This window comes from Pithys albifrons, chromosome 15, assembly GCF_047495875.1.
Source record: "Pithys albifrons albifrons isolate INPA30051 chromosome 15, PitAlb_v1, whole genome shotgun sequence".
Taxonomy (NCBI): Eukaryota; Metazoa; Chordata; class Aves; order Passeriformes; family Thamnophilidae; genus Pithys; species Pithys albifrons.
This window is the reverse complement of record NC_092472.1, coordinates 9,462,748-9,488,705: the sequence shown is the minus strand read 5'-3', so window position 1 is coordinate 9,488,705 and position 25,958 is coordinate 9,462,748. Positions and strand designations below refer to the sequence as shown.

Below are 25,958 nucleotides of genomic sequence, written 5' to 3'. Positions count from 1 at the left end.
ATATACCCCTACGAGCTACTCCTGGTGAAGACGAGGGGGAGGAACCAGCTGCCCAAAGATGTGGACAGGACTCGGTTAGAGGTGAGAACAGCTTTTTCCACTGGGTACAATCTCCAGAGGGCATGAAGCATGTGACCCCATGGGATGTCCCTTTAGCCCTGGCAGGCAGCATGTGGCTGTGAGGGGGTCATGGATGTGTGACAGACATCCCCAGGAGCACTGTCATTGTGGTCCTGCTGCTCCACTGACCAAGCAGAGCTGTTCCTCGTGCCCACAGCATGAGTGTGTTTGGCAGGGGCATGAGGGAGGCAGGTTCTTCCCCTCTCCTCAGTAAGCACTGCTGGGGATTGTGGCACCCCATTGCCCCAGCAGGCAGGGGATGCCCTCAGACCCCCTCCAGCCTGTGTGGTTGCTACTGGCCCCAGGTGGTGGCCAGAGTCCCCAGCTCTGGCCCAGCATCCCATCTCTCCCCAGCGGCACCTTTCCCAGGAGGAATTCTATCAGATCTTCGGCATGACCATCGCTGAGTTCGACCGCCTGGCCCTGTGGAAGAGGAATGAGCTGAAGAAGCAGGCCCGGCTGTTTTAAATGCAGTGCACTATAAATATATACATACCTATAAATATATACATAGAGAGATCTCTATATTGCAGCTCTATATGATTCTCGGTGCTGTATGGGGCAGAGGTGCCCTCTGCACCCCTGAGAGTGAATTGGAGTCTCGCAGATCAATTTATGCTCTGTGTTTTCTTTACTTTTACAATCCTGTTTCTGTATCAATCCCTGAGTTCTCCCAGGAGCCAAAGCCACGTGGGCCCTGAAGCACTTGGCATCTGTCACTGCTGCCCCACAGGAATATGATGGGAGGGAAGGATTTTCCTGCTGCCACAGTACCCAGGGCTGGGGGAGAGTGGGACTCTGGGATGGGGTTGGGATAGGGGTGTCCCATCCTCCTGTGCTCAGCTGATCTTTGTATTTACTTATGAGTTGGAAAAGGCCCTGGGCACATTTGCAAGAAAGTGAGATCTCGATACGGGCTCCTTAGAGTCCCCTCTGCCTTTACATGCCATGACTGGGGGCACCTTCAGTATCAGAAATGAAGAGCTCAGGGCAGGGGAGAGTAGAAGTGGTGAGGACCCAGTGGGGATCAGGGTGCACCCCCAAGTCTAAGGTGAGAGCCCGAGCCCTGATACCTCCACGGCTGTTGGCTTTCCCTGCAAACCCCATATTACCAGTTTATCCTCTCAAGGTATCAGACTGGTGGCTTTCTAGGCCATCCCAAACCCAAGCACTTCTTAAATGAAATAGCCAAAGCCACCTTCTTGTGCAGTTTCTTGCTGATCTTCAGGTTTATCCAGGGCTGAGGGGTGACATGCTGAGGTGCTCAGTCCTGGGCCCCCATACTTGGGACCCTGCCACAGGGGTGCATGCACCCAGCACTGTTGCTCTGAGACCTTGGCATCCACATGGGAGTGGTGGGAATATTCCAGCTGGGAGCTGAGGGAAAGACCAGAGGGGGAGCTGGGGATGCCAGTTGCACTAACTGCTGTACCTCTCCTGAGTTTACCTGAATTACCCCGTCACAGATGCCTGAGTCCCTGATGAATCCCTCTGCAAGCCTCTAGGAGTGAAGGGCAATTCTGCATTTCCCTCCACTGCAAACTGTTGGGATTTTTTTTCCTGTTTATTTTTTTCTTAAAACTAAAAAGGTTGTTTCCACACAAACATTTTTCCTGGTGTCTGTGGTGCTCTGGTTTCCTATTTGCTTGTCCATCACAATTTTCAAGCATGTGACGGGACTGAACAATCAGAAACAGGCCAGGAAGCTGTATGATATCTCTGAAGGAGCTGGGTCAGCAGGGTTCCTCTGAGGGTACAGCAAGAGTCTTGCCTTCACTGTGCCATGGACCAGCTCTGCTTTTGCCTGATCTGGTGCCCCTTCCTGTCCTCATGTGTCCCATCTAGTAGATTGAAATTTCTCCCTACCATTCAGCATTGCCAGGCTTGTTGCCCAAAAAGCCATCACCAGGTTCCTGCATGGTGCAGCAGAGACAGGCAGGGCCCCTTGCAGAAGTTTGCCAGGGTGCAGGGGGCTCAGGACCTGAGATTTCCCATTAGCAGCAATGCTGGCTCCAGGAACTTTACACCAGCATGGGAGGGGCTGGAGACAGGTAGAGATGGCAATATTGCCCTGGTAATGGCTCCTGTCTGCTTCAGAGCAGCACTAATTGAACAGATTTTACTTAAAATTGTTCTGCACACACAAACTAAGGCCCCTAAATCAAGCTCAACTGTGTGTCTACAGGAAACTTCCATCTCCAGCAGCAGTTATAGTAATAAAGCCTGGAGGATATTATTAATAACACAACAGCAGGAGTCTTTTCATTTTCAAAGCATTTTATGGACAGTAACTAACTGTTCTTCACATTAGCCTGCATGACAAAGGTGAGGAAAATGAGGCAGGACTCAGTGCTATCTCCCAGAGCCAAGGTAAGCTCTCTGGCTCATGCCGTTCTGGAGCAGCAGACATGCCATGAGTCCCTCGTGGGTTGTGCAGGGTACCCAGGTGTCAGCACCTGGCCTGGAAGCCAGCCCTGTCTGAGCCTGTGCTCTCATTTGGCAGCTCTGCAGTTCCCAGCCACAAGGCAAACAAGAGACTGCCAGTGTTGGCAGCACTGGCTTGTGAGCACCCTGTGCCCTGACCACAGCTGACCCCACATTATGAGAGAAAATCGGGGCTTGATCCAAATGGGAGGGAGCAGCAATCAGCGTCTAGGTAGGGGGCAGTGTCTGGACAGGAGCTGGGTCCCAGCTTGTCATGGAGGGGTGAGTGGGGCTGCTGCCTCTGAGCAATCCTGGGATGAGTGTGCCCCAAACGGGGAATTTCTCGAGGCGAGTTGCTAATACACATCTGATATTTCAATTATTGCTTTCTGAAGCAATAACTGGGTATGTGTGAAACCACATCACGTTTCTGTCACAACCTGCTGGCCCCAGAGGGCTCAGCTGTAGCCTGCATTGTGTAGGGGTGGCAGGAGCCACTGTCCCTGCTCTGCCGCATTGTCTCCCGAGCCCAGGTCTCCCTTGAGGGGAGGGCAGTGACGGTGGCATGAGCACCATGGCCGGGCACTTGAGGGGCACCAAGAAGGAGCAGATATGGAGGGAATTTTGGGGAGGGGGAACCAAGGAGTGAGCGGTAAGGGTGAGCTGTGCTTGCTCGCAGCGTGTGTCTTTGGGTGTGACAATTCGGGTTGTTTTCCCCAAACCGAAATTGCCCAAGCCAACAACCCCCCGCGGGCAGGTGGAGACGCCCCACTCTAGACCCTCACCCTTCACAGGGGGTCTCTGAGTGTTGCTGAAAATTACCAACGCCCGGGGTGCGGCAGCACCTGGTGGGGATCACCATCTCTGGGGGCAACCTTTCCGCCCATGCTGCCGGCGGGGACCACCCCCGGGCTGTCTGCCGGTGCCTTTCCGGGCCGTGCCGGTGCTCGGCGCTGCCGTGCACCGAGGGAGGGGCGGACGAAGGGATTGGCCACTCCGAAGAGAGACCCGGCCCCGCCGGGCGGCTGCTGCTACTGACACACGCCCGCCCGCACCTCCCGGGGCGGCCGGTGCTGGCCGCGGCTACGGGACCATGGACCGGCTCAGCGGTAAGAGGGGACGGGACGGGACGGGCATCCCCTTTCCCTAGAGCACGGCGCGGCGGGGAGAAGGGTTGCCTTCCCAGTTCCAAGCAGATTAGGAGTCGCGCATCCCATCCCAGCCAAGCGAGTGCGTCACACCGAATCGATGTGGGATTCTCTTCCCTAGGGCGCCTTTGCCCACCACCAGTCTTGCGGCAGAACCAGTTGGGGCACAAACTGATACCAGTTTCCCTTTGCTGGTCAGATGGGTAAAAAGCCAGCAGCCTGCAAGGAAGTCTGTAGGGTGGAAGCACTTGTTAGGGGAAATTATGGTCGTAGAAAGGGAGCTGACATTTCCCGATAAAGCTGATGAGATTCAGAGGGTTCGCCTATTTGGGGAAGACGCCGGTGGTCTTGTAAAGCCACACAGGGCCTGATCCCCACCCTTCTGCAAAGTGGCTGCGTTCCCACTTGTGTGTGATTCCCGCCTGCAGCTTGTGGCATCGGGCTCACGTAGCTGTTAGGCTTTGATCTGGGATATGTATAAACCTGCCAGGGCTTTGGGCCAACTTTGTAGAGAAGGTCCTGGCTTTCTGCTAGAACTGGCAGGTCCCTGAAGGGAGCAGAGGAGAGCTTTTGGGAGAATTGCTGCTTGCTGCTGCTGAGTGGTGACCTGGGGCTGTAGAGAAGGAGCAGGTGGTGACATGATGTACCACGGGGGTCCTGACCCTTGACCTGTCCTTGGAGGTGCTACAAAAGCAACAGCCAAAAATGATAGCAGGGCAGCCATGGGCCTCAGTCTGGCTCCACAGGCTGGTACCGCGCTGCAGTCCCGTGGTGTTTCAGGCACTGCTGTGTTTGCAGCTGTGAGGTAGCACCAGAAAGACCCACGGGTCAAGAGTTCCCTTTCCCAATGTAAAAGGATGAGGTGGCGTTTCCGCAGTGGAAACGCAGCTATGAGGAGTTTGAGACTTGTGGAGACATAGCTCATGGTGTCAGTGCTTGGAGAGCAGTGTCAGTGCCCTGCAGCCCGGGAGGGGACAGGGCTGGTGGCAGGGACAGCCTTCCCCCATGGCTGCAGCTCGCCCTGCCTGCCAGCCAGGGCACCTTTGCCAGCTCTGAAGGAGGGTGCCCTTGCAGGAGAAGGAGTGTTATCAAATGACATGTGGTGCCAGACCTGTCCTTCAAGGTCCCAGAGGACATCACCAATAGGGACAGGGGAGGGCCAAGGGTCTTGGCTTCCCTGTTCTCTTGCTGTCCGAGGTGATGGGAGATTACCCTGTTTGAATTTCAGTCCACCACAAAAATCAAACTTTGGACCTCAGAGCAGATGATGTTCAGCACACTGTGGAAGCATCATAGAGATGTGTCTGGGCATGGTTTGGCCTCTCCACAGGTTGGCCCTGCCAGGGAAGAGCCACTCTGCTGTTTCATCCTCCTTGCTGGTGCCTGCTATGGTAGTGGCAGCAACGCCTGCCTGCTTTGTTTTAAGTGCTTGTGATGAATTGCTGTTGGCACCTGGATGACTCTTTGCTAATGTAAACCTCCTCCAGACCTTCCTGCTCTTCATCCAGAGCCACTGGATCCCTCTGGGGGCTGTGATGCATGGAGGGAATGTGGGGGCGTCTTTCCAGGGTCCCTTCCCTAGAGCACGGGATGGTAGATTTGGTGGTGTGCAGGAGCTCTGTGCCCCATTCCCTGCCTCTTGCAGCCCCTTTCTTCACTCGGAGCTCTGCCCAGGCCCTGGTGTATCCTGACTATGATTTGCCAGCTTCTTCATTTCTTTCCATGCTTGGGCTGAGCCTGCTGCCTTCCCCAGCAGGCTGGGAAGCACCTAGTGCAGGGCTCAGCTCTACACCAATGGCTGGCTGGGGGGAAATGGTGCTGTGGGCTGTTGGCAGAGTTGTTTCAGGTTGTGCTGAGGAAGAACACAGTTCAGTGTGTGATTTGGGAGGTAATCTGTGCCACAGCTTTTGCTCTAACAGGCCTGTGCTCACACATTGCTTCTCATTAGTGTCTCTTCTCTGACCTTTTGTGCCACCAGAATTTAGGTCTTGCACCAAAGTTATCTGGGGTCTAAATCCAGCAAAGCCGGTGGAGATGTGTCAGGGATAAACTTGGCTCCAGCTCGCCCACAGGAATGAGGAGGCTGCAGGACTGGTGGGAGGGAGCCCGGATCATTCCTGACCTGCTGCCTGAAGCTGGCAGCAGGAATCCCGCCGGCCCCGCGCCGGTGGAAGGGGTGCGGAGTGGGTGAGAAGCACAGACCGGGCCAGCTGTTAGTGAGCCCGGCAAGTGCCGAGCTGTCGTCCACATTGCAGCCATTCCTTCCGCTGGAAACTCAGCTGCCCGGGGCCACCGCCTGTTTATAGCCCGGGAGCGTGCGAGGAAGGGGCTGAGTCCCCCTCAGACTGTCCCAGCCCCTTAGTGCTGGGTAAAGCAGGGTGGGAGGGTGACGGGGGATGCTGATGCCAGTGAAGCAAGGAGTGCTGGAGTTATTTGCCCTTCTGAATCTTCCAATATCCTTCTTTGAGCAGCATTGGCCTTAACCAGGGAAACGGGTCTCACTGGAGGTACTGGATCCCTCCTGAAGCCAGTTTGGCTGCTCTGGAAGGGCACAGACCTGCCTGCCCTGTTGTAAAGGGGCTGCTGGAGAGGGAAAGGAGATTGCTGAGGGGGTAGTGTCCTACAGCAAGAAACCCTGGGGACTGTCCTATCTGCCTGGGATGTCTGGAAAACCTACCTCTTTCCCGCGTTTGCTCTTGACCTGGAAATGCTGTTTTCCGGTGCAAATGTGCTGAGCTGCAAGGCTGACGTGCCTTTTGCTGTGGAGGAGAACTGAGCTCCCATGTGCCTGCAGCTGGCAGAAGGTTCTTATCCCTGCCCAGGAAAACTTTGTTTAAGGTTTGAAGTTGTCTCTTCCCAAACATTGGGAAGCCCTTTCAGAGAAGGACAGGGAGCAAATACTGGGTTTGACCCAAGAGTTGCCTGTTGTTCAGTAGCCAAATAACTTGCTGAGGACAGAAGATAACAGTTTAGCAGAGTGGAGGCTTGAAGCAGTTTCTGGCATCCCAGACTGATGTCCTAACCCCTTAACCCTTCCCTGCTATCTAGTCTGGCACAGCTAAAGTTCTCTACTGAGGAACATGCATCTCCTGCGTATAAGGAACCTTAAAACTAATGGCACAACTCTCCATCCTGTAAAATACCTAATAAATGTCACTCTTCCAGGGCAGCAGCAGGACAATTGGGTTGGAAAGCTCCCAAGGAGCTCTGCATGGTCTCTGCCAGCCCTGCACAAACAAGGGGCTGGCATTTCTTCCAGGGCACCCGTGAGGTGAATAGAGCAGGGAGGGCACCCTGGCAACCAGCAGCAGCCTGTCATCACCCTGAGGTGCTAAAAGCAGCGGCATTTGGGGAGCTCAGGTCCCTCCCTGTGTGGACGCCTGGCTGATGATTTGCAGCCTCTGCAGTGTGGAGGGATGAAAATAACACCTTTAGGCCTCCTCCCATGGCACTGCTGCTGGAGCCCCTTCCATTTCTGCTCCTGATATGCCTCCCATCAGATCAAAGCTGGCTTTTTGGCAGGCAAGGGAAAACACTGACATTTCATGAGTTTGGAACAAAAACAGAGCTTTGCTGCAAGGGGTTTCCATGCTCAAAATACTTTTTTTTTTTAAGTGGGTTTCATGTGCATGTGGTCCTGGAAGTGATAAGGGGGAGCTCTGGGAGACGCTGTTATGCTCTGATTGCTAGCAATTAGCAGGAGATGTGCATGGAGCAGTTTGAAGAATGGCTTTGGCTTCCTTCTGGGGTTTTTTGAACATTAAACCCACTCAACTTTGTGATAGGGGAACATTTCTCTTTTGACTCCTTTTCCAGTGGATCCAAGTGCCCACTTTATGTAATCCAAAGTTTTGGGACACGCTTTGGGAATCCGAGGTAGTGCAGGGATAGAAGTAGAGCTAGGAATAGAAGTTATGTAGCAACAGGTTTGATAGCTGGCTTTGTGTCCTGGAGTTAAAAGCAGGTATAGGTGAACCAGTCCCAGCAGTGGTGGAGCCATTGGCAATGACCAGAGCAGTCAGTCTCATCCTCCCCATGCCCAAGCTTGTCAGCATTCCTGCTGGGATAAAGCAGCTTTCCTGCCCCTCCAGCCCTGCCCCGCAGGGGTTAAGTGGGTAGGAAATGCTGTCGGATGCTGGCCTTGCTGCTGCACCTGATGCTCTCAGTGGAGCTTGGCAAGGGAAGGAAACGGAAGGGCTGTTCTCAGCTGAGAAAATAGGCTTATCCTGCTCTCTGAGGGTCCTCCGAGGCAGCATGGCCCCGACCCCCAAACACTAAGACCTTCTGTTGTGCCCTGCCTGCCCCGGCCTGGAAACATCAAGACAAGGCTGAGGTGGTCACTGGGAGGGTCCCAATCCCCTCACTAGGCAGGAAGGACTCCTGCCCAGCACAGCTTCGGAACTCCTGGGCATTTTTAGGGTCAGGGCAGGGATACCAACATTGAAGGCTGGGTGACAGATATTTATCTCCCTTTGATCAGGTCCACAGGGCGTCTGTGGTTTCTTCTCCCATCACCTCTGAAAATAAGTGTCTGTATCAGGCAATGCTGTTGAAAGCATTTGGGAAAGTGGATGGTTGATCCACCAGCTCCTTCCTGCAAATCCCACACCCTCCCTGCCCATCGTGCTTCTAGGTGCGAGTCCTGGACCCTCCTCTCCTGAGAGTCCAGGCACAACCTCCTCATGTGACTCTTCCTCCCAGGAAGATGTGTCAGCCCTGCCAGCCTTCCTGCAGATCAGGTATTGCATCCAAGGCATTTTGTATCTTGGCTTTGGGAAAGGGGGATGTCCTGGAGGCTGAGGTTTGATGGAGATGAAAGGTGAGATCTTCAGGTGCTCACAGCTCCAAGACAGCCACAGGCAAGAAGGTGAGACCCAGAGAGGCTTCCCAGTGCTCTGCCCACCATGGAGTGTGGTCACAGGGGTGGGCAAATGATTATGGCACCCATCCCAGGGCCTCTCCCAGTGTTGGAGGGGAGCCCAGGCCAACCTGCTGCTCCTTGCACTGTAGAGTTTGTTTGGAAAAGGCCGACACCAAAATTTTGGTTGGAGAACACACAGTTTATTCTGGGTTCTGAGTAATCCTAACATCTCTTCTCTGCCTGAAGCTTGTTTTTTATACATTACTCAGCAGGTCTTGCCCCTGCCTGACTATTCCTTTAAAGGGCATCTCAAACCTCTCTTTTTCATTCATTATTTAAATGTGCTTTCCAGCCAGGAGTCTCTGAGCTCTGCTTCAAGGCTGGCTGACTGAGCATCCTGCCATGTGCCTGCTGAGCCTGGCACCAAGTTTTGAAATGTAGTCTGGAAGTACTAAATCTCATCTCTGCGAATTTTCAGAGTTGATTGTGTTGAGCTGTGGCTAGAAACAGCTTGTACTTGGGGTTAGGAGTTCCCCAGAGTTCAAGGGTTCTGGGGCAGAGCAGGCAGAGGGACGAAGCTGCCTATTCCCTGTCTGGGTACATAGCAGGGTCACTCTTAAGATATCTCACCTTGGTGCCTTTATTTGCTCAACATCTTGCTACACTCAGCATTACGAGGGGGTGACCCAGAAACCACCCCCTCCTCCTCTGGGGTGGGGGCAGCTGCAGCCTCTTCGGGTTAGAGGGATGAAGTTTGCTTTTGGTGAGCTAAAGCAAACAGCCACAGACTTTTACAGGAGGCAGAGAAAAAGCTGTCAAGCTGGGGGAACAGCCTCTGGAGAAGGGGTTGTGCTGCAGCACAGGGCACTGGGGGGTCATTACCTGCCGGGGTTGCAGGACATGGTTGTGGGTAATTTAATCAGTCTGTTAATTATTTACTGCAGCACTTGGTAAGTAGCTGTGAGGAAGGACATACGCTGTAGCTCAACAAGGGCTTCCCTAGGGTTTGTCTTAGCAGCAATTCTGTGCAGAGAACCTCAGTCCTTCTAATGTCCCATGGCTCTGTTGGTAAGTCACTGCCCAAGGGCTGGGGTGTCAAGTGGAGTGTGCAGGGTGAGGCTGTGCTGCTGAGGGGGAGATTTTCCACTGACAGCCGTGCTCTGAGTGTAGGCATCACCACGGGAGCCTGGGCTCAGCTTGGGGGTCCAGTTGCAGTCCACACTCCTCCTTCTAGGCCGTCCTGAGAGAGGTGTGCTGCTGGCACCAGGCTAGATGGGAAGTGCCAGAATCTCCTTGTTTTTCAGTCTCCACTAATCCAGTTACACAGAGAAGAGACTCGTCTGGCCCCACAGAGTGAGTGATGGATGCTGCAGTGTGTGAGCTGGCAGGGACATGAATGCAGGTGATAATCTTTGCCCTTTGCAAGATCTGTCAGCCTGTAATTGCATTTCCCGCTATTCAAGACTCCTGTTTCCTAGTTTAAGACTCTGTGGAGGGTGTGAAACTGTACCTACTCCAGGAAGTGCGGTCAGATGGGGATGGTTGGAGTCCTGCTTCTGCATCTAATTCCCTTGTGCCTGTCTGGGTGCGCTAGGCAGAGACACAGCTTCTCTTGCTCTTCTCCCCTTTTTGGGAGGTGGTGAGAACTCTGAGAGACCCCTCTGTACAGGGGCCAGGATAAGGCAGGAGGGCTTGAGAAGAGCTATTTATTCTGCAGAGACAAGGCACTGCTGGCAAAGACAGTGGGACAGACACAGGACACACCCCCCTCATGAGCACTGCTGAAAGCAGCTAAAATGGTGCTACTAGAGCTGTGCTAGGAGAGGAATCCCCCCAGGCTGCTGTCAGCACTGAGGTGTGCGTCTGGAGCAGATGGGGCCATCGGTGAGGCTCAGGAGGCACAGCCAGGGCACCCTTCATGCTACCTAACCTCTCTTGTTGCTCATCTACCCCTCTGACAGGACTCGAGCAGGATGGAGGGGCCCTGAAAACCCTGTGAGCTCCTCCATGTAAGGAGAGAAGCCCGCAAGCTCCTGCACTGGGAGGCAGAACCAGTGGGGGACCTTTTGCCCCCTCAAGCAAACAGGTTTCATGTTCATCTGCTGAGATTGATTTTCCAAGGTTATCAGCTAAGGATATGAGTTACTGCGAGGTCACAGCGATGGGGTCCCCAGGAGATGTGCATTGCTGCTCTGCCTGCTGCAGCCTGGCTTGACAGGGTGTGGGGGGTGCCAGGGGCAGTGGGGAGGCAGCACGGAGGTGCTGAGAGTCTGGAGAAGAGGATCTGAGCTCACCTTGTGCTCCACAATGCTCAGGGATGCTGCGGCACCCAAGCTGGGAGCGGCTGGGGAAGCAGGGATGGCTGGCAGATTCCAGGGAGTTATCACAGCAAGGGGTGGGAAGTGACACCAGCTGGGGCAGTTGGAGAGGCAGGGAGGGTGGAGGGCTCCCGACCATGCAGGAGCCAGTCCCAAGTGCTCAGCTCCTGCTGACATTGTTGGATGCCTAGTCAGAGGCGCTACCCCCTATCTGCCCCACTCAAGGGGCCCTTGTTTCCAGGGAGGAGATGATTCATGTGCACAGAGTGGCCCCTTTAGCAAATCTTCCACTATTACAGGGTGTTGCCAGAGCTCAAGTGTGATTATTAATGGTTGGCTTTTCCCTAAAACCCCTCCAGCTAAGTTGCTCCATAGCGGTACAGACTTCGAGGAGGAGGTACTTTCCAGGCCGATGTTCCTGGCTCCAACAGCCCATCCCACTTTGCCCCATACCCAGCAGGTGATGGCTGGCAGGGGAGCAGAGCTTGAATGGCAGGGATGCCCTGCCCGGTCCTGCCATCCCCAGGGACTGAGTGCTGCCCCTCTCCTGCCCCCTTTGGCAGGGCACTCCTGCCCGCACCAGAGGAGCAGTCGCCGCAGGCAGTGTGCAGGCAGTGCTCTGTCCTCCTTTCTCCTGCACAAAGGAACAATTCTGGGAACACTGTGACACTCCCCCAAGGCGCTTCCTCGCTGGCTGTGTATCTGCCTCCTCCTTGTCGGAAAGAAACCTCCTCGGAAATGGGAATGGGAACAGGAACTGCCCTGAGAGCTCAGCAAATTGCTCAGGAGACCATGGGCTTCCTCAAAGAGCAGCAGTGGGGGAAAGCTGGTTCTGCTGGGGTGGGAAGTAGCCTGTTGGGGCTGGAGGGCCTGTCAGCACCTGCTTTAAGTAACACCCCTCTGGCGATGCCCATGCTGGGTCGGGCAGCGAGGCATGGAGGCATGTCCTGGCACTGGGTGGTTCGACATCACCTCAGTTTGTGTGCTGCAAACAGCTCCTTTGGCAGCACTGGATCTGTTTGTCCCACAGGGATCTCCCTTCAGGGCTCCTGCTGGGGCTGGGGTGTCACTGGGTGCTGGGGTAGACCCTTCCCCAGCCCACACCCCACCTATTTCTGGCATCCCAGGAGCTATAAACATTTGTTTTCTGCCAATGGCAGATGTAAGGAGCCCTGCACAGGCAGGCAGAGTGTTCCAGGGCCCTGCCTATGCCAACAGGAAGGATTTATTTGTGTTTGGTTTTTATTTTAGCTACAAACAATGGCTGTTACTCCCAGCATCCGATTTTCCCTCAGTCCCCCTCAACCACAGCCATCACCTGGTGCGGGAGGAAGTGTTGTCAGGAGCAGGTCTCTGTGCACCTCCCACTGCATTACAATGCTGTGATTCAGCATCAGCTCCAGCATCTCCCCTCCCCAGGGCTCTCTCAGGCTGCAGACTGGCTTTTCTTGGGATGAAAATATTCCATGTGATTGTCTTATCTCTCCCCCTGCAAAAGCTGAGTCTGTACCCAGGAAACTCCTGTTTTGGCTTGGCTGGAGATTCTTCCTCCTTCTCCTCTCTGCGGGTTGCTGGAGCAAGACCTCATCTTTGCTTCTGTGATGGAGCAGAGGCCAGGGACGAGTAGACAGGCTCTACAGCTGCAGGCTGTGTCCAAACCCTTATCTCTGTGCTGTGAAAACAGGTCCCTGAGGAGGGGGAGCACTTGTGGAGTCTAAAAATAATGCTGGCCTGGGTGCAAGGTGGAGAGAGGTGGTGGGGTGCTGAAGGGGTTGCAGCTCCTCTGCCAGCACCATGCTTGGTGCTGCTTCTAAGGGAGGATTTAGCAGCAGAGGAAGTACTGCCCCATTGTCCTAAATGGCAGCGGTGTCCTTGTGCTGGTCCCCTGGCTCACCCCATCCCAGCAGACCTGCCCTGGGTTCCTCCAGCCCATCCAGCCTTATTAGTGAATGCTAAAGGCATCTGCTGCCATGGCTCCAGGCCTTCCCAGGCTCAGAGACCTCATGGGCATCTCCCCATTCTGCCATGGCAGTGGGACAGGCTGCAGAGCTAGAGAGGAGTGGATTTTTGGGAGGGGAAGCTCCTCCAGGAGACATCCTGGAATGTTTGTGTCCAAAGGCTGAGTGCAGAGAAGCGATGTGATCCCACATGATTTCAGCTGCAAAAGAAACCCCAGAGGAAAGCAGCAGGTGGGAGCCATTTGTCAGCACCAGAGGCAGGTGGAAGGCCGGAGGTGTCCCAGAGCTTGATCAGCGGGGGACACAAGGTCCCTTTTCGGATGTGTCACCTGCTCAGCGCCTGTGGCCTCTCTGATATCTGACCGCCTCCTCCTCCAGGAGCCCTTTGATGTCCTGCTGCTGCCTCTGTCCCTGGGCTCAGAGCCCCCAAGGACAGAGTTGTGCACTGACACCAGTGCCCACTCTCAGCTCAGGATCCGTGGCATGGACACAGATGCCATTTGTGCAGGGTCTATGCTCACTCCCACCAGCTATTGCAGGAATGATGTTCTGGTCCTTGCTTGCCAGGCAACCTTGGGTTAGTCACATCATCCGCTACTGCTGCCCTGGAGCAATCTCCCCTTACTTCCTGCAGCCAACCCATTAACCTAATGGGCATAGGAAATTAATTTCTTCCCTCCCTCTGCTCCCCCAGGCGGAGGCTTGGCTCAGCAGGCAATGTGCCCTTCTGGGATCACAGGCCTCTTTGAGTGCCCCCTCCCTCCCCCTTGTATTTTGGAGGATGTTTAACAAGGGAGATGGAGGGGACAGCTCAGCTGGGGGGAAAACAAAGGCGCCTTCAGAGCTCACTCCATGCCTGTGGTGCTGTGTGTACCCGGCTCAGCGCTGGCGCTTGGGGAAGTGCTGATGAGCTCACCCACCTGCCATGCTGGGCCACAGGCCTGGCTTATCGGGCCCCCTCAGTTCTTGTGTGCAGTGGGGTCTCCTCGCCCCCCTCACTGCCTGCTTTGGCACTATTAATAGAAACCTGCCTGCCCTTTTGCCCCAGCCTGGCCCAGAGCCCTGACACAAGAGCTGGTGGCTGTGATGGGAGATGTCCTACATGTGGCAGGAGATGGGGATGCTGGTGAGCATCCCTGCCTGAGCTTCAGTGTGCTGGGGGACGTCAGTGTAGGGAGTGTGCATGGCTCCCATCCCCTCTGTGGAAGCTCATGGCCAGGTGAGAACGTACTGAGATGTGGCAGCAGGAAGGTAGGTGACTCCCTAGATGGCTGCAGGAGCTGGGTGGACAGGGAAAATCTTGCTTTTTGTCCCAGCTACTTTCTTGCTAGTGCCCTGCCCCACCAAGTGCTGCAGGGCAGGATGTCTCACCTGGCCTGGAGACCATCACCGCATTATTGAGCCAGAGCCTGCTCCTGTCCTGCCTGTGCAGCAGTCTGCAAACATCCCAGGGAGGATTTGCCCCTCTTCCTTCCCTTCCTGCCTCTGTAGAGGAGCCATGGGAGCTGGGTGCTTATTCTCACATATCATGCACAAGGCTCTCACATAGCCAGGTGTGTGCTGGAGAGGACCAGTGAGCAGAGCATCTGCAGGACTTGGGTTCTGTGGCTGCCTGTCAGCTGTGGGATGTTATTCCAGCTCAAGAAGCAGGAGTCCCTCTCCTTGTGGTTGCCCTCTCCTCTATGGGCTGGGAGATATTTACAGCTGCCCAGGCTTCCTTGTTCCTCCTGGAGCAATGCTGAGGCTGCCTGGGACTACCTGTCCTGATTTGGCCTGCCCTCAGGAGATGGGTACTGACAAGGCTGCTCTAGCCAAAAGGGCTGAGGCTGCTGTTTAGCTTGGCACTGGAGAGGTAGGAGGAAGCAGAAGGTCTGTGGAGATAGAAGCTGGGAAGGCAGGAAGAGGCTTGTGAGCCACGTCCTGCCTTGCATCCTGGGAAGGTGACAATTTGGGAATGGGCACACTGTCTCCTTGCCTGGGGGCTTATCTTGGCTAGGCACTGATCCGTCTCAACCCACTCATGCTGGGCATCTCTTCAGCCAAAACCCTTTGAATCACCACATAGTTTTACTGGGCTGTTCCTGCTTTAGGCTCCAGTGCTCCTTACGTGAGTATAGAGAATCCCATCAACAACACAGCATCCTGCCCTTTCCCTGAGAAATACACCCCATGCCAGCCCTCACTGCTGCCCAGCTCTACTCTGCTGAGGCCCTTTCCCTGGCGGAGGCAGGAGGAGAGTGGTGGGGACAGGTACAGCCCAGGCAGGGTGTCTCCAATGCCCTGTGCTGCTGGGGCACATGTTCTCCCCTCCTTGCAAGCCATCCTCCTAAGTCAGCACATCGGAGCTGCCTCTGTGGTGACCCCTGGCCTCTCCTCCTTTCCCTGGAAACCCAAATCCAGCTGTGTCCTACCCCAGCTGTGGTGTGAGGACTTTGAGTTGCTGCCAGGAGAAGGGATCCTGCCCATGCCTGCACTGGAAGAAACAGTAGCTCCTTCTTTCTGCTCTCTTTAGCCTCCAGAGCTCCAGGTTTGCCAGTGTCCCTGAGCTTGGCCTCTCTAATTCAGGCCATCTTCAGCACTGCATCCTGCAGGAGCTGCCCTGGAGGCCAGTGGAGCTGTGCAGATGCATGGTCTCGGGCAGAACACAAGCCTGGCTTCGAATCCAGCTCAGTTTTGTCTTACCCTGCTTGGAGGAGATAAGGTACAGGAAGAGACCTGGGATGAGAATGTTGGTGCACATGCAAAAGTGGGGGTGTGGGAGCTCATGAATGATTTGGAGTCCAGAGCTTGCCTTAAGTCCTCCCCATCCTTCCCATCCCTGGACAACATATTTTCCCAAAGCTGTTGGTCAGCTGCTGTGATCACTGTAAATACTGCCTTCGCTGATGTTTTTTTTTTTGTAGCCCTGCTCTGACATGGAAACATCCAAGTCTCTTCAGGAGCCTTGCCACATGGGTACCCTAGAGCTGCAGTGTGCTTTTGCTTTGTGAAAATTGATGGTTTGAGCACAGCAGAGGAATATGAATGTCCCCCCAGCAGATGAGGTGGGAGAACATCTCTGGGTGGCATTATGTGTTGGCTCTGGAGGTGGCACCTGGATTTCCTTTCCTTCCTTCCCTCTGTCACCTCCCAGCAAAGGGGCACCAGCAGCAATAACACATGATGAGGCAGACAGGGGAGTAGTTTTATCAGCATGGAAAAAATATGTGCTAAGCCCTTTGACAGAAGTCCAGTAGCCTGTGGAGCTGGTGTTTTCATCCACAGGCTCAGCAGGCTGCATCCTGGAGTCGGCGTGCAGGTGGAAGAGCTTGTGCATGGAAAGAGCATGTGTGCACTTAACTGGAAAAAACTCTCATCCTGTGGTCTGGACATCCTTCTGCTTTGTCTTAATGCCAGCACCCTGATATCCCCTTGTTGATGGGCTTTTTCCTGCTCTCCCCAGTGCTAGACCAGCTTCTGCCGGAGCTCAGTGTCTTGCTCAAGCTGCTGGACCATGAGTACCTGAGTGCCACCACACAGGAGAAGAAGCTGGCTGTCTCCACCATCCTGCAGAAGCTACAGCCACCTGCAGGTCTGTGTCCTTGTCCTATGGTGCCCAGTGGCTGTTCCCAGGGGCAGTGGGTGTCCCCAGAAGCCACCCTGGGATGTCCTGAGCACAACTCCGGCAGGGCAGGGAAAATCTTCTGCAGGGTGAGCCCAGCACCTGCTCAGCACCCGCTCAGCACCCGCAGGGCACTTTGCTCTCTGTTTTCACTTCCCAGCTCCTCCCTGGCCCTGCCGTGGCTGCAGGGAGGCTGCTCCCTGCGGAAACACTGCTCTGCAGAGCTCTTCCTGCTACAGTTTCTACTGAGTGCAGGAGTTTCCGTGGGAAGGCTGGGAGGACCGTGCACCTGGGACTTCACAGCCTTCCCCCCTTCCTGTTCTCCTGGTGGGGTAGCAGCATCCCTGGGGGCTTCTCCACTCCCTGGGTACCTGCAGTGGAGGAGCGCCCATGGCATGGTGGAGTGGGCTGTCCTGTGTCCTTGCGTTGGTGTTTGTGGAGAGGAGGGTGCTGGTGCTTGCCACGACCAACTTGCCTGCCCCAGGCTCACAGCATCTCCCTCATTCCTAGGGAAGGATGTGGACTACATGTACGTCAACACAGCATCCCTGAGCAATGGCACCAGCTTTGTGGAGTCCCTCTTTGAGGAGTTTGGTACGTGTGGCTGCACTGGGTGATTGCCTTGGGATCCCTGAAGGGCATGACTGGGGAGGTCGGCTGTGCTTTCCTGCTCCCTTCACCCTCTCCTTTTACTCTGGGCAGACTGTAACCTGCAGGACCTCCAGGACATGCAGGAGGAGGAGGGTGATGCCAGTGATGGTGTTGGCTTGGAGCTGGCAAAGAGCCAGACAGCAAAAACTGTAAGTCCCTGGTTACTCACCTGCTAGGTCTCTGCACCTGCATGGGAAAGTGGTTGTTGCCAGGGCATGGACCCCTTCCCATCCCCTGCTGGGATTCATGAGCCTCTCTGCTGCTGAGTTAATGCTGATGGTGTTTCTGCCATAGGTTCCTGTGGATCCTGCTCCACCACTGCCCACCACTCCCCCACCTGAGGATTACTATGAGGAAGCCCTTCCCCTGGGCCCTGGCAAGGCCCCCGAGTACATCACATCCCGCAGTGAGTCCTGCTCTGTGCTGAGGCAGCAGGAGGGTGGGGGGAGCCCACAAGCTGCCCACTGCATGCCCACACCTGCCTACCTGCATGGAAAAACAGCCCTTGGTGGGCTTGACAGCTTACCTTGGGCAAGGGATTGTCACTGCTCCCACCAACATTACTCCTGTCCCGCTCCCTTCCTATCGCACTGCACTGTTATTGCAAGAAGTTGTTTCCTCCAGCTCAACTGGGAATGGGGTGTGGGGAGAGGTCAGAGCCATGAGGGACTAAGATGCCCTGGGAGGGTGTGCTTGACTATGCCCCAGCTCACAAGCTCACTACTCAGAGCATCCATGGGGAGTGTAACAGCCTCAGGTCCCTCTGCTTCCTCTGCAGACAGCTCCAGCCCCCCCAACTCCATCGAGGATGGCTATTACGAGGATGCAGACAGCAACTACCCCGTCACCAGGATAAATGGGGAGCAAAAAAATTCCTGTAGGTATCTGGATGCCCTTGAAAGGGAGAGGAAAGCTTTGTCCAAGTCCAGTCCTGAGGTGTGGCTTGAGCACTGGGCTCAGGGCTAGTGGGGTTGAGGCTGGAGAACAACTCACAAGTTAGAGGCTGCTGGGCAAAAAGCAAGGAGTGTGCGGTGCTGTTTGTCACACAAGCCAGAGCCTTGAGGCTGATGCAATTGGTGTTATGTCTGTCACCAGCACGGGGAAGTGATGTCCCTGCCTATGCAGCTCTCATGCTTTGCATGAAGAGCCTCTGCCACAGCAGAGGAGGGCTGGGGAAGGACAGCCCGACTTCTCTTGCCCTGTCTGGGAGGTGTGGGGCAGAGGGCCAGCACATCAGCCGCCATTGCAGGTAGAATTTTAATCCAGCCTTTCAAAGTTTGAGCCTCTCAAAGAAATAAGCCCTCCCAGGGGTCTGGATAGATGCACCTGGGACTGGCCCTTGGCCTACAGGCATTCTGCCAGGATTCAAAGGGAAATGGAGATGGCTGGGGACAAATGCTGCTGTTTCCAGAGGCTGACATGGAATCCATCTGTCCCAGCACCCAGGCCAGGCTTTGTGCTGGTGGCCTGGCAGTGCCCTGGCAGTGAGCGTGCCTGGCAAGCAGGGCCCCAGAGCGCCTTTTGGGGTGACTCCCCTGCTTCCTTCCAGACAATGACTCGGATGCAATGAGCAGCTCTTATGAGTCCTATGACGAGGAGGAGGAGGAGGGGAAGAGCCAACAGCTGACACACCAGTGGCCATCAGAGGAAGCCTCCATGAACCTAGTGAAGGATTGCAGGATTTGTGGTTTCCTGTTGCGCAAGAAGCGCTTTGGACAGTGGGCCAAGCAGCTCACCATCATACGGGACAGCAAATTGCTGGTGAGCCTAAGCTGGTGGGGGTCAGAAACCCCCTGGTGGGTTATGAGGGTGATTGACCTGAAGAAAAATAGCACTTTGCATGTCAAGGGCCTTCCCCAAAGCTGCCACTGCCCTGCAGCACATGCAGCAGGCTGTCCTCACTTCCCTTGGAGGGCTCACATTTTTGGGACACCATGGAGTGAGAGGGCACCCTCCAGGCTCCTGCATAGCCTGAGCCACCTCCATCTGTCCTGCCTGTAAGGGACCCTGAGACCCTGTGCCATCTATGAGGGAGCAGGAGAGACTCCTGTCATGACAGCCAGGCAGGCAGGTTTTATCTGAGCCCTGAGCAGTTCTGTTTGCTTCCCCTAGTGCTACAAAAGCTCCAAGGACCGGCAGCCACATGTCGAGGTGCCCCTGGGCACCTGCAATGTCATTTATGTCCCCAAGGACGGGCGGCGCAAGAAGCACGAGCTGCGGTTCTCACTGCCAGGGGCCGAGGCACTGGTGCTGGCAGTGCAGAGCAAGGAGCAGGCTGAGGAGTGGCTGAAGGTACCACAGCTGCCCTCTTCTTCTCCCTAGGGGCCACTTGGCATCCTCCCTGGCTGAGGTGGGGAGGGAGCTGCCCTGGGAAAGGTCTTGTCCCCCTGGAATGGGAAGGGGGCTTTGCTCCCGTCTCTTATCAGCTGGAGGGGCTGACCAGTTGCTTCCCAGAGCCTGGGCGTCTCCAGCACTGATAGCCCCCATGGGTGGGGATGTTTGCTCTCCCCATCCTCTTCCCCATGGCCTTTTCCTGCCTTTGTTCAGGGGCGGGAAGTGGGGGCTGTGTGAAGCGGCCGTGGGTGGGAAGGGAGCGTCTGAGCACACTACAAACCCAGCTGTTACCCCAAAGGTGGGAGAACAGGGTTATTTTACACAGCCAGGATAAGCCACACTGTGCCTGCCGGTAAAACAAGGGGTTCTCTAGGTGTCCTGTGCTGGCAGGTTTGGGACCCGAGACTCTCGCCTCTGAGATTTCCAAAATCCCTGACAAAATCCACAAAACTGGTTGCAGTTTTGAAGGGGCCAAGGTGTGTGCAATCCTCCAGGCAAGCGAGGCTTGTGCCCTGAGCAGGGCTTGCTGCCCTGTACTATGAGACCAGGATCTATCCCCATAGTTCAGCCTGGCTCTGGCAGTGAAGGAGTTGAGCCAGGGAGGGCCCTCAGGTCCATTTTTAAGTGACTGCTGTGCTGTCTCCGCAGGTGATAAAGGAAGCCAGCAGCCCAGCTATGGGTGGGATGGAAGCCCCCACCTCCCCAGTGATGCCGTGCAAGATGGACCTGGATAAGGTGATAGTCTCTAAGGGCCCTACCAAGGTGGTGTCTGAGGTTGCTGTGACCAAGCCTGGGGAACAGGGGGCTGAGGAGTCCCAAACTCCTGGGGCTACATAAGGAGCCCTTCCCATTCACACAGCAACTGCAGTGCTTCCCACACTGGGGAAGGGGAATAGGAATGGGGCCTGGGGACATCCCAGCCCTGTGCAAGGGGGACAAAGGGCCAACAGTGCCGTTGCTGGAGGCTGTGCAGGGGGACACTGCTGACAGGGTTCTGCTCCACTCTCCCTGCAGCGGCTGTCACAGGAGAAACACACCTCCGACTCAGACAGCGTGGCCATGGGTGACTGCGGCTCCCCGGCAGCCCGCAGGGAACATGGCGAGCATGGTACGGCCCCTGCCCCAGCCAGGCAGGCTGTGCACCCAGCCAGAGCCAGCTGTGTGCACCACAGCTGGGGAGCATCCTCTCCAGCAAGGGGGGATGTCAGAATATGTGCCAGGGACACACAGCTACCCTGTCCTTCCAGGGAAAGGCAAAAAGAGTGGCTTGGCTGACCTGAAGGGCTCGATGAGCCGAGCAGCAGGGAAAAAGATCACCAGGATCATCAGCTTCTCCAAGAAGAAGCCTTCCCCTGAGGACACACAGACCTCCTCTACCGAAGAGGACATCCCCTGCTGTGGTTCGTGTGGGCTGGGGGCAAAGATGGGGCTCAGCTCACGTGGCAGTGGGAGCAGTGGGGAGTCACATCTGTTCCCCCAGCATGGCTGCAGGGGGGAAAGGGGTGGTGGGGTGGGGACAAGTCACCAATCCACTGGAGGGCTTTGACAGTGCCACAGGCTGTGAAATGCTGCCCAGTCCTGACTGTGGAAATTCCTGTGGTGAGTGGGGAAAGCATGAGTGGTCACCCATGTCCCAGAAAACAGGCTCGGAGGACTGTGTGGTACTGAGCTGGCACCTCACCCCGGTCCAGGGTGTCCCAGCAGGTTTTCTGTGGAGAAACTGAGGCACAGAAGGACTGAATGAGCAGAGAACCATCTGTAACCCCTGGGCAACCATGTCTTGTTAAAGTCTGCCTGAGGTTCACCTGAGTGGGCACTGATACCCTTCCCTCCCCCTGCCACTCTCAGGCTACCTCAGTGTCCTGGTCAACCAGTGCTGGAAGGAGCGCTGGTGCCGCCTCAAGGGCAACACCCTCTACTTCCACAAGGACCGCACCGACCTGCGGACCCACGTGAATGCTATTGTCCTGCGGGGCTGCGAGGTGGTCCCTGGGCTGGGCCCCAAACACCCCTTCGCCTTCCGCATCCTGCGCAATGGGCAGGAGGTGACCGCACTGGAGGTGAGTGGCAGCAGGGCAGGCAGGGTGTGCTGGGCCCAGGGTTGGGGAGTGCCAAGCTGAGGGAGCATCCGTTGTGATGATCAACACTCCCATGCAAGCAGTGCCTTGTTTTCCCTTTGCATGTTAAGGAAGCTCAGGGCATCATTTACAGGAGCTCGGAGCAGACACCCAGATACTTGCAGGCTGGAGCAGAGAAGAGGCTGAGGAGGGTTGAAGGCAGGCAGGTTGCAGGTAGTGGCTGGGAGTTTGGGACTGGGATTCCTGCATATGCCTGAGTGCTTTCTCTTGAACCCATCCAAGTCTTGCAAGCACCTTTTGTGCACAGAGGGCAGTTGAAGCACAGCAAGGCTTTGTGTAGGAGGTAGGAGTGAGGGCAAGGGTCTGGTCGCTGGGGAGCCACCCCAATCCTTTCTCTCTTCTGCAGGCAAGCTCCTCCGAAGACTTGGGTCGCTGGCTGGGTCTCCTCTTAGTGGAGACGGGCTCAAAGACAGCACCAGAGGCCTTGCACTATGACTACGTGGATGTGGAGACCATTGCCAACATAGTGACGGCTGTGAGACACTCCTACCTGTAAGGCTGTTCTCCTGCTGTGCCTGGGGCTGAGTGTTCGGCTGGGGATAGTGATCCTTACCCTGTGGGCTCCCTAGAAAGTGTCCAGGCTGGGATGTGGTTTGTGCTGTCACGTTGGTGACAGCCAATGTCCCAGGGTTTTTTTGCCTTGGGCAGTTTCCCTTGGACAGGATGGAAAGTAGAAAGTGTTTCATCAAAGCTGATGAAGGTCTTGAGATGGGTAGACTAGGGTTAGGTAGGGTTGATTGCTCATGAGTGAAGCTGGGAGAGCAATGCAGGAATCCCTCTGAGACAGAAGGGCTACCTGAGGGGCTAGCAAGGACATCCTGGAAAGGAAGACCTCATCCCTCCTTCTGCAGGTGGGCCAGCTCCTCCCAGGATCACCAGCCAGACTCCTCCCGTGTAGTGTATGATGACGTCCCGTATGAGAAGGTTCAGGTGAGCAGGACTTCATGTCTCACCCTCTCCCACTATTGTGGCTGGGGTACTGAAGGTGCCCCTGGGAGCCTTGGCTAGGCTGCAGTGGCCACATGGGTGTTTCAGGACACTCTCCCTCCTGTCCCCACACAGGCTGAGGAGGAGCCAGGGCGGCCAGCAGGAGCCCAGGTGAAGCGCCATGCCTCCTCCTGCAGCGAGAAGTCACGGCGGGTGGACCCTCAAGTCAAAGTGAAGAGACATGCGTCAAGTGAGCGGGGGTCCTCAGCCACAAACCTCCATGGGGGTCCCTGGCCAGTGCAGGAGGGGGCTGTTTCCCAGCAGGATCTGCAGCCAGGTTGAGACCAGCCAACCCAGCACATGGGTGATGGGTTTTGCCATGCTAGTTCAGCTACACTGCAGGTGGCATTGGTGCATCCAGGGTCACAGCCTTCACTGTGTGCTCTCCTTGTGCGTGCAGGTGCCAACCAGTACAGGTATGGCAAGAACCGGGCTGAGGAGGATGCCCGACGATTCCTGACAGAGAAGGAGAAGCTGGAGAAAGAGAAAGCATCAATCCGCAGTGAGCTGATGTTGCTGCGGAAAGAGAAGCGAGAGCTGCGGGAAGCCATGAAGGGCAGCACGGGTAGGTTGGTGCTGTCTGAGCACTAAGGCTGCTCAAAGGCACTCGGGCACAGGGGGAAGGTGCAGAGCTGGAGTAGCATGGGAACACTGGGCTTGCGACAATGTGGCTGTGAGCCGGGCTAGCTGCAGCACACTGCTGGGCTGGCAGCCCCATCTAGTGTCCCCATCCAGAAGGATGGGTGGATCTCCATCCCTGCAGCCTGATCCCCAGGCCAAGGCACTGAGCTGGGTGCATTGTGCCAGCAGGGACGAAGCTGCAGGAGCTGGAGCAGCGGGTGGCCACACTAGAGGAGCAGTGCCGGCAGAAGGAGGAACGCCGCGTTGACCTGGAGCTGAAGCTGACTGAAGTAAAGGAGCAGTTGAAGCAGTCACTGGCAGGAGGGCCAGCCCTGGGGCTCGCTGTCACCAGCAAGGCTGAGAACGGGGTATGTATCCCTTTTTCCTCTCTCACGTCTCCAGCTTATATCAGCAACACGGTGTCAGGGGATCAGCACATGGGGAAGACTTTGTGGCTTTGTCCCACTGTGGACAGAGGTGTGTCAATTAGCTTTGGCGTCATGACAGTTAGTGCTTTCTTTTTTATCTAGTTGTCCTTGCTTCCTGGGTCTCCTAAACACTTCTCCTTCTTGCTCTCCCCTTTCCACAGGACGCCACAAGCAAGCCAAATGGGAGCCCCCCTGAGCACTTGGTCCCTGTTAACTGTGCAGCTGAGCTGAGGAAGAGAAGTCCCTCCATCATCCCTGCCAATAAGGGAAATGTGCTGCGGAAGGCCAAGGTCCTGCTTTACTCTCGTGCTCCTCCCGGGCCTCACAGGAATTCTCAGTTTTTGTCCCATCCCCCTTGCTTGACCATGAAATTTGGGGATTGGGAATGCTCTCTATCCCAAAGCTGCCAGGGTCCTCTGCACCAGGCTGACCCAGTGCAGCAGCACTTGCTACTGGCAGGAGCCTGGATTGCAGGGAAATTTGGGAGGTGCAGGGCTGGGTGGGCACTGGGAAAGTATTGCCTCTACAATGCTTGGAGCAGTAGGAACTCCAGTGCTGTAAAATGCTGGGATGGTCCCAAGTCCCCAGTAGGGAGAGATACCCTTGTAGGGCTCTGTGTTTGCTTCTCTAGCAATGTCTCCTCATCCCATTTTGTGGTTTTTTTCTGTATTTCTCTGCAGGAATGGGAGAAGAAGCAGACTTAGTCAGCCTGCAAAGCCCCCAATGGACACTGGGGCTCAAGGAGGAGCTACAAGCCCCCTTTCTCCAAGACACTGGGAGGGTGCTGGGAAGACATGGTGGGAGGAGACGTTCTCCCAGACCCCACCACTGTGGCAGTCTGCCTTGTGGGCAACACTATAAACCAGGGGGAAGGGGGCGGGAGGGGCATTTGGGAGGCAGGGGGGGAAAGGGAGAGAGTCCCTTGTGGATCAGGAAAACCCATTTCTGGGGGGAGCCTGCCCCAGGGCCAGGAGTTCAACATAAGGTGTGAGTGCCCATGGTGATGCATAAGGAAGGAGGGGAGAACCTGGGGGCTGGCAGTCGGCACTCCAAAGTTAGCAGGATCAGTGTATGTCCAGGCTAACACTCCAAAGTGGCCAGTGACTCATTGGGGATTTTTGGCTCCCTCAGTGTTGGGATTCATGAGCTGCTCAGGACCAGGCACTTTGGAGATGCTGATCATTCACCCTGCTCACTGCTCCCAACTCTTGCAGGGTCTCATCTCAGGGTTCCTCATGTCTCGAGCTTGCTGTGCCTCAACAAAGTGCCTTCATCCAATATTTCCTTCTTGTCTTCCAAGCAGTAGGGGTGAGGGCATGCTGCCTTCCTTTGGGAATGAAGCTCAAGTGTCAGCATTTGAAAGCAAATATAACAGTGGACAGCTTTCACCCTTGCTAAAGAGCTAAGAAGTGCTGCAAAGGGCTGAGGCTGGAGGCAGCCCTGCTCTCTGCCACATCCCATGCTTGCTTTTGGGGGAGCAGGGAAGGGGACAGGGCTGCCTCCTGGCCAACAGTGCATTCACAGTATTGCTGCTGCAGTCAGACACAGGTTGCCAAGGCATGTGGTCAAAATGGACTGAAGGGAAGTTTAAATTAAAAGAAAAATAAACAAAAAAAGTGCTGTCAAAGGGGAAGATTGGAACAGAACAGAGAAACAGATGAAGGTCATTCAGCACGGGCAGAAACAAAGGACAGGAATGAAATGGAAAGGCCCAGGCTTTTGCGCCGGGAACAAGGGAGTCACCCACTCATGCTATCACTGCCACAATTGACTGCTGGAGCTCGCTCTTTCAAAGCCCTGTGTTAGTAACTAGGTAAGCAACTTTGAATAAAAATGCCAGCACTGACCTAACAATTCCTTGGGCTGAAGGACCATGTCAGAAAAGCTACTCCTGCTCACAGGGAAACAGGCCAGATGGTTCTGGGGTGGGCTCAGCACCCCTGTGGCAGCTGGGAGGGATAGGCTGGGGCAATCTTGTACACAGGATTAGGGACTGCAGTTAACTCAGAACCTTGCAGTCAGCTGCCCGCTGTCCAGCCCCAAGGGGCTCAGCTGACAGGGATGAGGTGCAGGAAATCCCTGTTCCTGAAAGAGCTTGTCCTCTTGGCAACAGCTTCAATGTGCTGCTTGTCGTTGCTCCTGTCCCCTATGGGAGCAGGAGTTGCACCATTCCATTTCACTGCAGAAGAGGAAAAGCCCCTGTCCTCAAAGCATCACCTTTGCCGCACAAGGAGCCAGTGCCTGCAGTGGGGAGAAATGGAGCTGGACTACCCCAGCCTATGAAAGCACATCAGAAGATCCCAGAATGGTCTGGGCTGGAAGAGACCTTGAAGATCATGTCATTCTACCCCGTTGCCATGGGCGGGAAC

General features: G+C 55.5%; 2 protein-coding genes across 3 annotated transcripts in view; both read left to right on the top strand.

Annotated features, from left to right (window-relative positions):
* ABLIM3 (actin binding LIM protein family member 3) overlaps window positions 1–1,729 on the top strand; it is a 55,605-nt gene extending 53,876 nt beyond the window's left edge. Inside the window, exons 22-23 of the mRNA XM_071570069.1 lie at window positions 1–81; window positions 475–1,729. Coding sequence (XP_071426170.1) covers window positions 1–81; window positions 475–588 — 195 coding nt within the window. The 3' untranslated portion in view covers window positions 589–1,729. The remainder of the gene's footprint in view (window positions 82–474) is intronic.
* A 1,832-nt stretch (window positions 1,730–3,561) lies between these two features.
* Window positions 3,562–24,454, top strand: AFAP1L1 (actin filament associated protein 1 like 1). 2 transcript variants are annotated; one of them, XM_071569968.1, is made up of 19 exons: window positions 3,562–3,653; window positions 16,272–16,400; window positions 16,941–17,024; window positions 17,133–17,230; window positions 17,376–17,487; window positions 17,860–17,958; window positions 18,631–18,842; window positions 19,194–19,373; window positions 20,064–20,150; window positions 20,430–20,523; window positions 20,663–20,815; window positions 21,264–21,475; window positions 21,900–22,045; window positions 22,405–22,483; window positions 22,616–22,730; window positions 22,941–23,105; window positions 23,351–23,529; window positions 23,751–23,879; window positions 24,270–24,454. In XM_071569968.1, exons 1-19 carry the CDS (start codon window positions 3,638–3,640, stop codon window positions 24,291–24,293), a joined length of 2,313 nt encoding a protein of 770 aa, XP_071426069.1. In that variant the 5' UTR covers window positions 3,562–3,637; the 3' UTR covers window positions 24,294–24,454. The 2 variants fall into 2 exon arrangements, with proteins under 2 accessions (XP_071426069.1, XP_071426070.1); XM_071569969.1 differs by lacking the exon at window positions 3,562–3,653 and having other exon boundaries at window positions 16,355–16,400; window positions 16,946–17,024.
* Window positions 24,455–25,958: the final 1,504 nt, after the last annotated feature.